We start from the raw sequence: 15,888 nt of genomic DNA, 5'->3' as shown, positions 1-15,888 counted from the left end.
GTCTTGAAACTGACCTATGTCCCAAACCCTTCCCCTCCTCTCTGTCTCTGTCTGTCTATCTCTGTCTCTGTCTCTGTCTCTGTCTCTCTTTCTTTCTCTCTGTCTTGACTCATTTGTTTGGTTTGGTCCGGTGTTGTTTTCAGGCAGGGCCTTGCTAAACTGCGCAGGTGAGACTCAAATTTGCATTCCTCCTGCCTCACCCTTCCAAAGTACTGAGATTACAGGCGTGCACCTGTCTATAAGCCACTGACATTTGGGGTACTTTGCTTCACAGTGAGAGAGATTACTCCTTGCCACAAGCCACTGGAAAAAGAACAGATGCAAAGTCTGCACCCTGACGATGAAAAGGCCAAGGCACATTATAGTAGCTGCACTAATCAAACCTGCCCAGTGCTTCAAGCAGTGACTAACAGAGGCAAATAAAGAAAATGCAGGACACACCCCGGCACCAGACTCCCCACTGCCAAAAATCTGTGCACAGTAACCACTGACCATGTCTGTTCACTTTATAAACACAGATGTGTATGATGATACAAAGCAACACTGTCCATCACATTAAAATGGCTTTGTTAATCTGAAATATGTTAGTGTTTGTTAACCATATTCATTTTATATTTGTGAATCTCTGTTTTATAATATAGTTATTTAAAAGTTACAAGGAGCTTTATGTTTACCTAAACTTCTGTGTATAACTTTAAAAGTAGCATTAAATAAAATTAACATGATATTGGGGGATATACAAGGTACACAAAAGGCCAGGTTAGTCTCTGTCTACGCAGGAAACACTGGGCCAGGTCAGAATAATTTTTCACTCTCTTCTTTTATTCCAGTACGACAGATTTTGAGAATCAGACTCCATTGCAGCCAGAACTGGTTCACTACCATATTATATATGGGGGAGGACCATTGGTTTGGTTTGTGATTCAATAACCAAACCACGAGTATTTATAAAACATCTACACAAACTGAACCCATTTGTCCTGGGAATCAAACTCATGACCCTGCTCTTGCCAGGCAGTCTCTGTGCCACTGAGCTACATCCCAGGCAATAATTCTGATGCTAATTCTGAAACTTAGGATTGAAGCACACACTTTTACCTCCAGAATGCTGAGATTGAATCATGTTTTATGACCTATGGCATCTGAGAAAACAAGAAAAGTAGCTTTTTTATTCCAGCTACTCAGGAAACTAAGGCAAAAAGGTGGAGCATTTGAGGCCAGTCTACATAGCACAGCAAGATCTCGTCTCCAAAAACAAAACACACATGTGACTTTTTTCTAGCATCGTCTCCTACTTTGCCTTCTAAATGCTCTGTACTTCTGCTGACCCCTATGGCCATTCTCACCCAGCATGACCTGGGTGCCTCTGGGCCTTTGCACATGCATGTTGCACACTGCTTGCAATGTCAGGTTCCTGGCTCCAAAGGCCATCTGCTCCAACTTACTCCTCACAACAGAGTTATGGCCTGGACTGTGCTCTGAGGCCGCTCAATAGGACTGTGCCTCTAGTGCTCTGCCATCTTGGTTGCTAAAGACAATTCCCACCAAGAGCAATCAGAACTCCTGGGAGAGGTAGCTGGAAAATCTTCAAGTCAGGAATCGTAAGCCAAGGATTCTTCGTAAGAAGGGACTCACCTAGCCCAATGCAGGAAATTTAAACATCAGAGTGAATAAGGGCCAGGGTGAGCTATGGGATAGCATAGTGAATAATTAAAGAACTCACTAGTCTGGGGCTGGGGATTTAGCTCAGCGGCATAAGCGCCTGCCTTGCAAGCAGGTAGTCGTGAGTTCGATCCCCAGTACCGATAAAAAGGAAAAAGACAAAAAAAAAAAAAAAAAAAAAAAAGAACTCACTAGTCCATATAGGTACAAACCACAGCTCTAAACAGGGATGGGCGAGGAAAGAAGGATGGACCCCACTGCCAGCCCGCGCCAGGAGAATGTCAAGTAGTAGAATAGGAAAGCATTTAAACCACGGATAACCGCACAGGCAAGACTCACCCACAGGTGCTCAAGCCAGGGCCAGAAGCCAAGACAGACCAACGTCCCGCCCTCCTGACTGCTCACAAAAGAGAAAGACACCACGTGGCTTGTGCCAGAGTCACAAGGAAACAATCTGAAAAAGCTAAGCCTTGAACATTCTGCACACAACTGTCCCAAACTCTTCAAAAGGCCGCAACGTCAGGAAAGAGAAAAGCCGTAAGAGGGGGTCATCAGAACAAAGGAGGCTGCCGAACAAGAGAACAGACTCACTCAAGGTGCCTGGGCAGTAATAACTATAAAGGACGTGGCTCAGAGGCACTGGACCCCAGTGAGACCGCACTGTCTCCAAGTGAAGCTTTCTGGCTAGAATAATCGTATTATAGCCGCACGGGACAGGGGCAGCCAGCAAGCCACGGCAGGTCCCATCCACCATCACCTTCCCTAGCTGCTTCCATCCTACTCAGGAGCCACGCATGGTCTTCGGCTTTTTTAACGATTGAGAAAAAATTACCTTCGCGTAAATTACATTTGTATGGTTTTTGCATTTATGCGAGGTTCGTGTTTCAAGGGAAATTACATGAGATTCCAAGTTCAATGTTCACAAATAAAGTTTTATTGGGACAAAGTCATCTGATTCACTCCTGTGGCACCAGGGGCGGCTTCGAGACTAATGGCAAAAGGGGAGGAGCTTTGGAAGAGACCAAGCGCTCTGCAGTCCTGTAGGAAGTGTTTGCCCGCGTGTGTTAGCGTCATGACTTAACTGTACTTTAAACAGTTTGGGGATAAAACCAATAAATAAACAGACAAGCAAAACAGCATGTGTCTGTGCACCCGTGTGCGTATAAGTACGAGATGTTAGTGACAGGCGACCCAAGGGGCGGAGCATTGATTGATCATGTTTACAACTTCCTACACAGCTTGTCTTTTCTCAAATTCAGTTAACAGAAATTCAACCAACAAGCAGGAAAAGCACGCACACACACGTCCCCTACTGGTCTCAAAAGTTCCTTCCTTTCTTCCTCCCTGGACACCTGGCTTCCCTGAGCGCCCCTCCCCGTAGCAGAGCCAGCCTGTTCCTGTCACCTCTGCTGCCACTGTCACTGTCTGCATTCACATCTTTGCAGCCCCAGGCGCTCCCTGACCCCGTTCTGCAGGGTGCACCCAGGTTTCCCCCAAGGTCCAGAAGAAATCTGTTTCTCGAAGGAAGCTGAAACTAGAAGCCTCAAGATCCCACCTGACACCTGCGTCTCCCCAGAAAAGCAGGAGTCCGACAGGTGGGGGGCTGGCCGACAGGAGCAAGCCATGCCAGCACAGTGCCCCCTGGAGAGAGCCCTGGAGGAGCTGCCCAGCGCCAGTGCCCGGAGGGCTGAGCACTCCAGAGCTCCCCGGCACCTCCCACCCCACAGTCACAGGCAGGATGCCCTGGAGCTGCAGGCTCCTACCCTGCTTCCCTGCGGCTGCCAGGGTTGGGCCCCGTCAGCCCTCAGGGCACAGCCAGGTGAGGGCACTGTCGCCTTGCTCCTGTTTCCCCTTTCTCCTCCCTCAGCTGTAATATGCTGTGCTTTATGCACCCTAAATCCTCTACGCCCCGAGTCCTTTTTGGAACAAGACAGGCTCCGAATGAAAACTCTAAACAGAAACCCTGTGTCAGCTCCTCTTCCTTCTGCCCTGCACCAAACCATGTGGCCGCATGGCAGCCTCAAGCACCTCCCGCCTGAGCATCTGCCCCACACGCAGGATCTAAGGGCAGCCCGAGCGACCTTGGCAGTGATTTATGGTGTGTGCATTCCAACGGCATGAGAAGGCAGAGGGAGGGGCTTTTTTTTTTCCCTAAACAGGCAGAAGCGAATGCAAAGCTCAGGCCACGGAGGCCGGGCTACAGGGGGAAGCAGGGGGGAAATGGTCCATGGGTGCATTCAGTCCTGGCCCTTGCTTGTGCTCTGTACTATGGGAGCAGCTCTCCTCCAGGTCGCGTAGATTGGAAGAGGCAGGACAAGGAAGAAGGTGGACAGGACCAGGGACAGAAGGAGGGCTGGTGCCAGAGCTGCACTGCACAGGTTGGAATTCTGGCTCAGTCACTCACTAGCTGCTAAGCTTTGTGCAGAACGACTCACCCCCTCCAGGCCTCAGTATCCCCTCCTGTGCAAAGGACACAATGATGTAGGCATCACAGGGGCTCTGTTAGGATCAGAGGATAAGACGCTATAGGTCACCGAGCACAGACACAAACACGAAGTAAGTGCTCAATAAACAGGAGCAGCTGTGCTGACCCTGCCCATCACCCCCTTGTCCACTGGAGCACAGGACACACACATTGTGGAGGAGTCGTGCACAGAAGTATGTTTTGTGGTGGCAGCTTTTGAAGCCAAGCAGAAAGTTTTTAAAAAAAAAAAAAAGCCAAGAAAATGGCAAGGAGGGGCCTGGGGACAGACTTGGCATGCACATGAGGTTTATGATGTGCAGTTCCCAGACCCTGTCCCCAAGTAAGAGTCACCGTTCAGCCCCTTTTCCTCTCCCTCCCGTCCATTACCTGCACAGGTAGAGCTGCTCCCTACTCCTGCTGTACCCCAGATGGAGGTCTGAGCATCCACTCCCCTCCCCACCCCTTACACACTTCTGGGGCCATTTTGAGCACCCATTCTCTCCAGAACTTCAGTGCCCATCATCTTTTGGGGTCACAAAGGTCAAAGTCCCCACCTGCATGGTGCTGCCCTCTCTCTACCACCAGTCAAGGTGCAGCCAGGACTTAGGCTGCCTCCTCCATCTGCAGAGCCATCAAGAAATCACCTCCTGGGCTGTGAGTGTGGCAGACATGTCGGCCCAGGATGGATGCCTCCGGTGTTTACCGAGACCCACCATGCCCAGACCTGGAGTGCCGGGAAACCAAGCAACACCACCACCACCACCACCACCATCAACCCACCAGGAGCGGCTGTGAGCCTACCGGCGTAGGCTGAGCATCAAACATCACATGTCCCCCACCCCACCGTTAGCAAGTGGGGGCCAGTGATCTGGACATCCCTGGAGAGGCTGACCACAGGCAATGTAGCAAGTAGGGGCGATTTCCTTCTCCCATCTCTTTGAAGGCAAATACTTTTATCCCTGTTTTGCTTTGTTCTAATTAACAGTGTTATTTTAGCCTGTTTCGTTTTGTTGAACTTCAATATACATGAAAGTATGGACAGCTATTTTGAAGAGAACCAGAGACTCTACAACAACCATTAGTGACTTCCCTTTTGTCTGGTTTTGAAGACCTAAATTGTCTTCCTCATTTTGTTTTGATCAGTTTTATACTCTGTTGTTTTGTATGAATTCTCTGTATGCGAAGACACGGACAACTATTTGGAAGAAAACAAGAGACAATATGATAGAGAGTGAAGAACTCAGGTCATCTAGCTTTGAAATTTGTACCTCCTACATTGCTTTCTTATGTCCTATTTTGTTCTGTTTTGTTGTGTTTAATTTTACCCTCTTTAAAATTAAAAAAAAAAAAAAAGAAACCACCTCCTTCTCCTTCTCCTCCTTCCATTCCCCTCCCCACCTTCCCCTTCTCCTTCTTTGGCTTCTCCTTTTTCTCCTCTCCCTCCCTCCTGCTTGTCCTTTAGAGATTCTAGCCTTATAATGACATCAGGTCTACCCAGCTAATCCAAAATAACCTCCCCTTTTCTTTTCTTTTTTTCTTTGTTTTTTTTTGCACTGGGAATCAAACTCAGAACCTGGCACTTGCCATGCAGGTGCTGTGCTACTGAGGTGCATTCCTGGCTCATGTTCCCATCTCAAGATGCTTACCTTAATTGCTCTGAAAATCTCTTCAGCCACATAAAGAAGCACAGTTACAGGTTCCAAGTACTAGGACATGGACATATTGGGGGGTCAGTATTTACCTGCTACACCTCTTTCCTTCCATCTGGTCCAATCTGACCAGCTGCCCTTGCAGAGGCACAAGAGACCCTGAACCTGCACCTTCCACGTCCAGTGTCTCCACTGGAATGTTTTAAGGTGATGAAAAGTATGACACGTCCTCCAGTCATTTTTCTTGCCGTCCTGTTGGAAAGTGCTTGTCTTCTTTTTAACACTAATCTTTGCAGCAAGCAAGCACTCTTCCAACTTTGCAGACCCCAGCTTTCTTTACTGGAGCTTCCTATTTGGTGAAACCGAAAACTTTTTAAAATCACTCTGTTGTGCTGTTTGCTCTTAATTCTCAATGCAGACCTGGCTAAAAGTCCCCAACAGTATCTATACCACAGCCTCAACATTGGGCTACCCTGAAATTGCCTCTACTACATTAACTTGCCCACTACTCTTAATCTCAATCTCCTATAAAGTCTCAGGATATGAGCAAGATATAGACAAATTTTGTGCCAGAGTAACACACATGGCCTGGAGTCAACTATCCCTAGAGGGTTGTTCTCAGCTGAAACCTCCTGAGCCTGGTCTTTACCATCTGCCTCTTTAACAGCATTCTAGTCTTCTCAGTTCCAACCAGAATCTCCCATCAGACTCAGCTTACAGCATTCTAGGGCTGCTTCTACAGCTATCACCTCCAAGCCTTTCAAACTCTGCCTGTAAACCAGTCCCAAAGGCTCCTGAACCATATGGTAGCATCATAGCAATGACCCTACTTCTCAGGTACCTAAATGTGTTAATTACTTCCTCCATTGCTGGGACAAAATACCTTATAGCTACAATTTAATTTAAGGAAGGCAAAGTTTGTTTTAGCTCACTCTTCAGTCCCTGGTTGGCTGGTTCTAAGGTAGTCTTTCCCCTACATCCCACCATTCCTGCAGCAAGTCCTTCCTGTTGGCTTTAAGCATGGCACCTCTCTCTAATTAACAACTCCTTGCGTGGCTTCCTCCAGTCTCTCTCTCATCTCTCTCCTCCACCCTCGTCTCCTATCGCAGCAAACTTCTAAAAAGTGGCTATTCTTGCCACTTCCAAATCAGACTGGCAGAGTTTCTGCAGGACAGCTCTGTTATAGGGGTGTGTCCTGTCCTGGGCATGGTACACTGTTTCCTACTAATCCTGGCCTCTACCTGCCAGGGGCTAGGAGGGTACCCCCACTCTGAGTCTAAGTGACTCCCACAATGCCAGCTGCTGTGGGGGTACAAAATTTCCCTTGGCTGAGACCCACCTCACTGCTAAAGTTACCAGTGACCGCCCAGGCACTAACTCCAACAGATGCCTTTTAGTAGGTTCTCCCTTGATTTTCAAACAGAATGTGACACAGTTGCCCATCAAAGCTGTGACAAACCCTCTTCTCTACACACTGCCCACACATCCCCATTCCCGCTGACCACCTGGGCACAGCCGAGTCACAAGTGACATCTCTGAACCTCTTCTCTAAGCTCCAAATCCTCATATCCAGCCCTCCACTACCTGTCATCGCTTAGACTTCTGCAGGTGACTCCGTATACAACAAGGATACAACCAAAGTCGTCACCATGCCCCTTCCGGCACGCTCCATCTTTACAAAGAAAGGTCCACCAGTGACCCATGCAAAGAGGAGGTCAGTGGCAGGGGTTACCCTCGACACTCTTGACTCCCTGGTCGAGGCCACCAGCAAGTCACAGCTCTCATCTCCAAAGAGTTCACAAGCTACTCCACCCCTGCAGTCCACATCCCCAGGTCTCTGCCATGCTTCCTCTGCCACAGTGCCCCCGGGGGACCCAGGCGCTGGATTCCATTCTTACCAATACCGCACCCTCTGCCCCCAAGCAGATCTCCAGGCTGCAGTCAAAGTCACCCTTCCAGACACAAATGTGACCCTGTTACTCCTGATCACAAGCTATCTTTCTTTTTCTTTCTCTCTCTCTCACCCCAGGGCCTTTGCTCATGCTGTGCTGGCTTCTGCATGTCCCTCCTCAGTCTCCAATTGGCCCTCTGCTTCCTTCAGTCACAGTTTAGTAGCAGGAAGTCTTCCCCGACCTCTGGCCACACCACTGGCTGTTCACTTTCTCCCAGCCTCACTCTTGCCTGACAGAGTCATAATGATAAGTGTATTTATCTTCTTCACGAATCAACTCCATCTGCTGCACAGAAAGTTTTGTGAGGATGGGACTGACGTCAGATCCAGCCCACCGTGGAACTGGCAGGGCCACGCAGGGGAATCGCCTGGAGCAGGCACATTTTTGTGATGAGCAATGGCCTCCCATCACTGTCCAGCAGTCAAGCTCAACTCCTGGGCATTGTCTCAAGACTCCTCCCCGCTACATCTCTCTCGATGTTGCCTAATCCAGCACCTGAGTCCAAGCCACCATCTTTGTTCCACATGGACTCTCATCCCAGCCTCCTACCTGGAAACTCCACATTCCAGCAGCCTGGCCGTGTCACACCTCTGCTAGGCCATATCAGGGGCTTGCCTGGCCCTGGGGATGAAGGAGGCACTTATCCTGCCTTAGGAAATGCTAGGACTGCCCCCACCTCCTCCACCACCAATTACTTCCCATTACCTCTTGGGCTCATCACAGTTGCCACCACACCAGACTTTTCCAAACTCCTCTTTCAGCTCCTGGGTCTACAGGGAGCCCGCTTCCAGCTCCTTTGCAACTCTAACTGCTACTCATTCGTCATAGTCCTAGGCTAACGGAAGCTTCCTGCCAAGCCCTCAACCTAAGCCAACAGTAGTATGAGCTGCTCGTCACTGTGATCACTAAGCCAAGCCTAATCCCAGAACATTAGGGTACTGACTCATTCCGTCCTGGCCACCAGCTATTACGAGCCTCATTGCAAAAAAGCAGAGAGAAGTAAACGACTTGTCCAAGGCCACGTTCAGTAGTAAATAGCGGGCCGGCTCACATGACACACAGGCTGCAGGCCCCAAACTCTAGGGCACTATCCACACCGCCATGCCCTCTGTGTCGAGGTGCCAGGGCAGCCTGTGTTTCCCTTTTAGGGACCACAATCACACGTGTTCCTGCTTGTGCGACACTTTTCTTCTTCCCACGACCGCCGGACCCCTGCGGGCAGAGAGGCCACTTCTGTCTTGTGCAAGGCTTTGCCTCCAGCACCTCGCCTGGTACCTGAAACCACTGCTCGCAAGGCTGAATACCATCACGTTCTTCATCCCCTCTGCCGCCAGCTCCAAGCCATCTGCCTCCGAGAGACCCCCGGACACACACCTAGAATCCACAGGGAAACTGCCCTGCACTGACCTGGTGATTTACTGATTTGCTGACACAGCCACTCAGCCAGGGGACGGGACAGCCAGATCTGTCATCTGCACATCCAAAGGTGGCAGAGAAGCTCTTGGGCCAGCACAGGGCTCCCCCTGCTGGTTTCCTTCCATGTACCTCTTCATGGAACAGTCCAGGGGACACTCACCAGCCAGGAGAAGAAGCCAGCCGACTTGTCCTGGGTGGAGATCTGCCCCTCATAGGGGCCAAAGATGTGGCCCTTGGGAATGACCTCATTTATGCATCGCACGTCACTCTCTCCGCCCGCCTCCTTGATAACCTCCATGCCCTGTGGGATGGTGAGGGCCGCCCGGTCTGGGATGCCCACGGGCACTGGTGTGTCAGACACAAACACTGGAGGTCCATGGTTGGGACATTCATCCACGAAGTACTCCTGGCAGGACTCGCAGACTGGATGGAGGGAAAAAAGAGGCGGGGCCTTAGATCTGACAGAAGAGGCACCGCTTCCCAGGAGGCCTTGGAGCTGAGGGGAGGACCACCTGAGGACAGGGGGCAGCGGACTCAGGGCTCCCAGCCCTGGCGATCCCCCACTCCTGGGTGCAGGCACCATCACTCATCATCTTCCTGGGGAACCGAAGGACATGCCTGCCATAAGCCCTGCACCTCCAGTTAGCAAATGGGGAAGAAGAATCAGGTGCCGGGGTTCAACAGATGGGGTTTGTGTTACAGTTGAACATTTATGGGCCGTGGATCCTGGACAGGGTACTGACATCTCACCAGGCCTCAGTGTTCTCACCTGGAAAGTAGGCCAACAATGAGGTCTAAGGGAAGCCCAGGCCTGCACCCGACACCACACTCGAATGCCTATCCCAGCACTCTTATCCCTACCCTTATGCCTATCCCTATCATGGTGAAGGAAGGGACAGTCCAGAGCCTGAAGCCCCACTTACACCAGAAGTCCACTTGCTGGAAGCTCTTGGGCACCATGAGGTCACGCTTCCCTTTCAGTTTCTTGGGCTCAACTTCCATGGCCAAAGGCTCTGGTCTCCTAGAGCTGCTCAGGTCAAGGACCAGGAAAGAAAGCAGAGAAGCCATCAGAATCAAAGCACATTGAGGAGCGTGCTGACCTGCCAAGGGGCCTGGGTAGGGATGGGAAAGGAGCGCTGTTCCTCGGGGGGCCTGCCCCGTGCAGGTTAAGGAAAGTGGGCGGGGAGCTGGAACTTTCCCCTAAGTCCCCAAGCCACCACGCAGCTGAGTCACCCTGCGTCCTGCTCCCCACACCCACAGAGGGGCCTCACCAGGGCTGGCCATACTCCTGGTCTCGGAGTGGAGAGCAGACCTCTGTCTTCACCACGGTCACCATGTCACCCACTGCTGCCTTGGTCTGGGCCAAACACTCCTTCATATTCTCAGTCATTCTGTCCTGGGGACGCGGGAGGCGGGACCAGCAGAGAGAGAGGATCAAAGAGACAGGGGAAGAGGGGTGAGTGGCGGCGGAGAGGGCAGGCAGGGGTCCCTCGGAGTCTGGTTACCCTCCCTGCATCCCCAGAGGAAGCGCTGGAGAACACAGACAACAAAAACAGCTGTAGCCCGGCCAAGAGGAAATGCCATTTCTATCCCGGGCTGGTCCTAGGGACGACTGGAGCCACCGGCCCCATGGGGTCAGGGACCGGGACAGCTCGGGCCAGGAGGCTGGGCTGGGAAGGGCTGCCCAGACCCCAAGACCGAAGGGCAAAGGGCACGAGGCGCCCGCAGGAGCCTGGGCATTCAACTCTGCAGAGCGGAGCCCCGAGGGGAGAACTCGAGCCCAACTCGGGCCAGGCGGGTGGGCACGGAGCCGGACCTCGGCGCCCGGACCTGCGGCGCGGCCCGGGGCGGTCCGGGCGGGGCTGGGGGCGGGGAGGGCCGGCCTGCGAGCCCGGTGCAAGCCCCACCCCTCGGCCGGGCCGCCTCTCCGCTGCGCGCTTACCGCCCTCGCCACCGCGCCGGGCTTCAGGCCCTCCCTCGGCACCCCGGGGTCCTCATGCCAAGCCCGGGGACACTCCTCGGGCAGGGGCAGCGCAGCAGCTCAGGCCGGGATCGCGCCGGGCCCCGGGACTGGGCGAGGGGCGGGTGTGACTCACAACCCGGGGCCCCGCTGGCCACACCCCTGCTCCGCGGCTAATCAGCCCCCTGCTCCCCACCGGGGCCCCAAAGCCGCCGGCTGCTGGGAGGGGTTTGGGGAGGCAAAAGGCCGGCCCCCTCCCCCGAGCCGGCAGGGCCGGGGGCGCGCGCAGGGGCCGGGGGCGCGCGGGGGCCGCCGGGCGGGGCGAGCGTGCGTGGCGGAGACGGGGCGGTGGCGGCGGCGCGCGGGAGGCCGGGGCGGGCACCCACCTTCCCGGCGGGGCGCTCGGCCCGCCCGCTGCGTCCGCCCCCGCCCGCCCGGCATTCCTTGCGGGGCATGTGGCTTCTTGCCGGCCCCGGGGGCACGCAGTTGGCTGGCGGCCGGGAGGGGCGCGCGGGGAGCGGGGCAGCGAAGCGGGCGCGGCAGGAGGAATGCCAGGGCCTCCCACGGGCCCGCGCCCACTCGGGTCGAGGGCGCCGAGCTCAGGCGGCGTCTGCTGGTCCCCACCTGCGCGCCCTCTCTGCCTCCGGTAGCGCTGATCCGGGTTTGGCCGCCGCGAGGCTATGGGACGGTCCCCAGCCCCTCCTAGGTTGGGAAGGTCACCGAGAGCAGGAAGATGTGGAGCGACTTGCCCAAGATCATGCACACCCTGCCTAATGGAGTCAGTGCTGGAAGCTGGGGCTTGGCCTCAGTTTACTGCAAACAGGAGCACCCCAAAATCCGAGTGTCCTGTCACAGGAGCACCCCAAAATCTGAGCGTCCTGTCACAGGTCTGGATGCCGCTGGCATCGCCCTGGTGTGGGTTCAGGCTGCTGCCCTCAGTCCAGCTTCCTGGTGGGAGTGAAGCTCTGAGGGCTGTAAGGATGGCCGGACACTCTACTCTTGAGGAGCAAGTGTCACTTGCATGAGCAAAGGTCACACACAGATATCCTGAGGCGGTGACATCTAGTGGTTAGGAACCTGGGCTCTGGACAGGCGAAGCCCAGGTTCCAATCCCAGGGGTGGCGACACCCTAGGGCAGGTCCTGTGACTGAACTGTGTCCTCCTCCATCTCCCATTCACACACTGAAACGCTAAGCCCCATTGTGATTATGCTTGGAGAGAGTGCCGTGATGTGACAAAGATTGAGGTCTTAAGGGTCACCATGTCCTTCTGTCTCCATGGTGCAAGGACACCACAAAAAGGTGGCCTTCTGAGAAGGTGGCCATGCACCGGTGGGGAGCCGTCACCAGGAGCTGTGTGCCTGCTGCCTTGATCTTGTCTTTCCAGGCTCCAGACCCATGAGAAAATAAAGGCACACTAATCCAAGCCACGCGGTCCACACTAGTGTCTGTGGCAGTACAGGCTGACAAACACCGCAGGTCACCTGACACCTCTGCACCCCGCTTCTGCATCTGGATGAAAATGTGCCTGATAATATGTTCTATCCCAGTGGCAGCTGTGTGACATAGAGATTGGGGGACAGTCCCTGAATGTCACTAGAGAAAGCTACTAGGACAGTGGAGACAAGACATCACTGAGAGATGGCTTTAAAGTCTCACCATTGGATCAGATTTATTTTTAAGCCAACCGCTTGCAAAATCTGGCACTTTCTTAGAACTCACTGCTTAGAAACCATCTGCTTGGGGCATCCCTGCCCAGGCACTGTGCCCTTCACTGCCCAACTGGGGTGTGCCGCTCCATCCTGCCACAAAGCCTGGGGACATGGTGTATCTTCACTGCCCATCTGCCCATCAGTGCCCTTTCCTAGCTCTGTGTCACACATCATGACACTTGTCACATGTATAACAGTCTTCTACTAGCACCGGTGCTTGGTTAATGAGCTCCAGCTCCTTAGTAGAGCGTAAGCTCCCTCAGTGCAAGGGGGCGGGCTCTTTAGCTCACCACTGACTTCTCACACCTGTGACAGTGTCTGTCACCAAGGGCCAGGCCAGGGAAGGTTGCGCCAGCTGCTGAGCCATGATCCTTAGGGAAGCCCTCCCTCCTGGGGCCACTGCACTTGCAAGGTTAACACAGGAGCGCGCGGCCTCCATACTCCTTGTACCCTAAGCGCCTGGCTTGTCTTACGCTAGTCTCAGCCCTGCTCAACATGTAGCACGTGTCTCGGTCAATCAGGATTTCCAGATGAATTCATGATCAGATGACTCACAGCACAATGTACTGTCCCTACGCCCACTGGAGGATCTCAGCTCTACAAGAGGCCTCAGAAGGAAAGCCAGGTAGGTGGATTATGCTTTTTCAATCCTCTTCCCTATTTTTCAATCCTCTTCCCTATGCAGGTCTCCTGCAGCGACCCTGGCAGGCAGGGCTGGCGAGGTGGGAATGGAGGAGCGAGGTTTGGCAGAGGTAGTTACATATGACATTGGTCTCGGGAGGCCTAGAGTCCGATTCTGGTAGCAGGCTGCATAGTCTGAGCTGCGCGACATGGCCTGTGCTCGTCCAGGCTCAGAGTCTTCGTGGTTAAGATTGCCAGGTTATTCCCAGGAGATAAAAATGATAAGGCTGAATCGAGGCCTTGGGACGAGCCGACTGCTCCTGGTGTGTGTGGGATATCAGGGCGGCCCTGGCCACCCTAAGAGGCACGGGGGCTAGAGGAGGGGGAGAGGGGCAGAGGGAAGGAGACCAGAAACAGGAGGGATCGTAGGCAACAATAGGAACTCTCTTTATTCAAAGGATGGAGGGAAGAGAGGAAACGGGGAGGGAGAGACAGAGGAGGACTGTGGGAAGGGGCTGACAGATGTTCCAAGTCAAATGGCCCCAGAAATCCACCCCCTTCTGAGAAAAGCGTTTGTTTTCCTCTGGAAGCAGAGCTGCCAAGGGGCCCCTTGCTTTCATGGCTTCTTGTTCACACCCACCCGTCATTCCATGAAAGATTTGCCGTGTCCCAAAGCACACACATGTGGAAGTTGACCATCCCTTATCCAGAATGCTCAGATGGGACCAGAGTGTTTCGGAGTTGAGAATTTTTCAGTTTGGGATGTCAGCTTAGACTTGACTGGTTGAGAATCCCAAATCTGAAAATCCAAAATGCCCCTGATTTGAAATTTTTTGAGTGTCAGGTCAGTGCTTTAAAAAGTCTCAGATTTCAACGTATTTTGGATTAGGATGGTCAACCAGTTACTATATAGGTTAAGAAACACCCACAGTGTCAGAGGCCCAGAAAAAGAGTGGCACTGATTACACTAATGTGAGATGGTTAAGGATTGAGTTTCCCATGTAGTTCTGAGCCTCCTGGCTGCCACAGCAAGAAGGGACATACAGTGAGTTTCAGCATTGTCAGTATTTGACAGCTACCTATGGACTGTAAGCACAAGTGAGTTCTCTCCATTCTTGGAAGACACCAACTGCCCGGCGTACCAGGACCAAGCCTCACTTGTACAACTCACATGTGTTACACTCTGGAGTGGACCCTCGACTCCACTACCCTGAAATGGAAAGAGACTGTCTGTACATGAATTGAAGTCTGGAGGGACAAGAAAGGAGATGGGTTGTGTCAGGGTCAGATGAATCTCCATTTGGGGAGAGAGGGAACGGGGCCAGTGTCCTTCACTGGGCCCACTACAGCTGGCACTGAAGCCCTGGGCCAGTGAAATGCCAGTTTCAGTGGAAACTGTTGGCACTACCTGCCCAGGGAGGGGCCTGAGGTGGGGGTCCCACGCCCGGTGGAGGATCCGGGCCTCTGGCAGGCCTCCCTCCGGGCTGGCTCCTCTGAGTCTGCACATGCAGAGATTAAGCTCGCTGCAAACCCAGGAGGAGGGGGCCGAGAGCAACCCAGGAGCCTGCAGCTCTGTTTTCGCCCCCAGGCTCAGTGCCAGGATCCTGGAATGCCCAGCAGCCAATGTGGCCAGGGGCCGGGAGCGCGTGCCCACTGGGTTTCCCTAGTGTTGGCACCATGCAAATTTGGCAGGTCTGGTCCAATACCCACCACAGTACCCTCTGCCATGCCCTCTGATAACAAGGGCCACAAACCCGCGGCTGGTACCCTGAGCCCTGATCTCAGTCCTGTTTGTGCCACAGACATTTTAGGAGATCCCAAGACGGTTCCTGCGTGTGCTAGGCTGGTTCCCTTAACAGTTCACCACTTGGAATTATTAAAGGCAGATTTATGCACCCATCAAGCACTGCCTATGCAAGGAGTAAATTAGGCGCCTTCCACTCATATGGAAGGCAGATTTGTAAATGCTTGGAGATACTTTAGTGATTCACAGATGATATAGTTATTAAAAAGCGCTATTTGTGAAAGCCATACGTCACTGTATGTTCTGTTAACCAACTGATAGCAGTACAGACTGATAACAGTACAGACTGACCTACAGAAAGTTCATTCACTGCTCGCACCTCAGTTTCCCCATTTGTTACATGGAACTAATGTCAGAACTGTTCTCCCAGGCCTGGCCTATGATAAGTACCTTATAAATAGGTTATTCATTACTGTCCTGCATTTTGTTATTATTTAAAAGTTTAACAGAGGGCTGGGGATTTAGCTCAGCAGCATAAGTGCAAGGTTGTGAGTTCAATCCCCGGTACCAATAAATAAATAAATAAAAGTTGAACCGAGATCGGGGTCAGTAAAACATCTTTGGAAATTAAAAGATGGGAAAGCAAAAATAAAAATTAAAAACCAAAATAGGGCCAGGCTGTGCTGTAGCTCAGTGGTACAGAGCTTAC

General features: G+C 52.9%; 1 protein-coding gene across 5 annotated transcripts in view; it reads right to left on the bottom strand.

Annotated features, from left to right (window-relative positions):
- The window catches only part of Prdm11 (PR/SET domain 11), a 74,223-nt gene that overhangs the window by 36,514 nt on the left and 21,821 nt on the right, over positions 1 to 15,888 (bottom strand). For 4 of the 5 annotated variants that reach the window (XR_010040217.1, XM_063227814.1, XM_063227812.1 and 1 more), the window contains exons 2-4: positions 10,415 to 10,539; positions 10,067 to 10,170; positions 9,304 to 9,566 (exon numbers count right to left, since the gene is read on the bottom strand). Coding sequence is in view for 4 of the 5 variants with exons in the window: in XM_063227814.1 (XP_063083884.1) it covers positions 9,304 to 9,566; positions 10,067 to 10,170; positions 10,415 to 10,533 (486 nt within the window). In the remaining variant the exon portion in view is untranslated. Of the gene's footprint in view, positions 1 to 9,303; positions 9,567 to 10,066; positions 10,171 to 10,414; positions 10,540 to 11,085; positions 11,223 to 15,888 lie in introns of those variants that run through there. The other variant, XM_005001563.4, reaches the window with a different exon arrangement.

This window comes from Cavia porcellus, unplaced genomic scaffold (genome assembly GCF_034190915.1).
Source record: "Cavia porcellus strain 051 isolate PalLab524CR breed Dunkin Hartley unplaced genomic scaffold, mCavPor4.1 scaffold_17, whole genome shotgun sequence".
Taxonomy (NCBI): Eukaryota; Metazoa; Chordata; class Mammalia; order Rodentia; family Caviidae; genus Cavia; species Cavia porcellus.
This window is presented reverse-complemented; position numbering and strand designations above follow the sequence as displayed.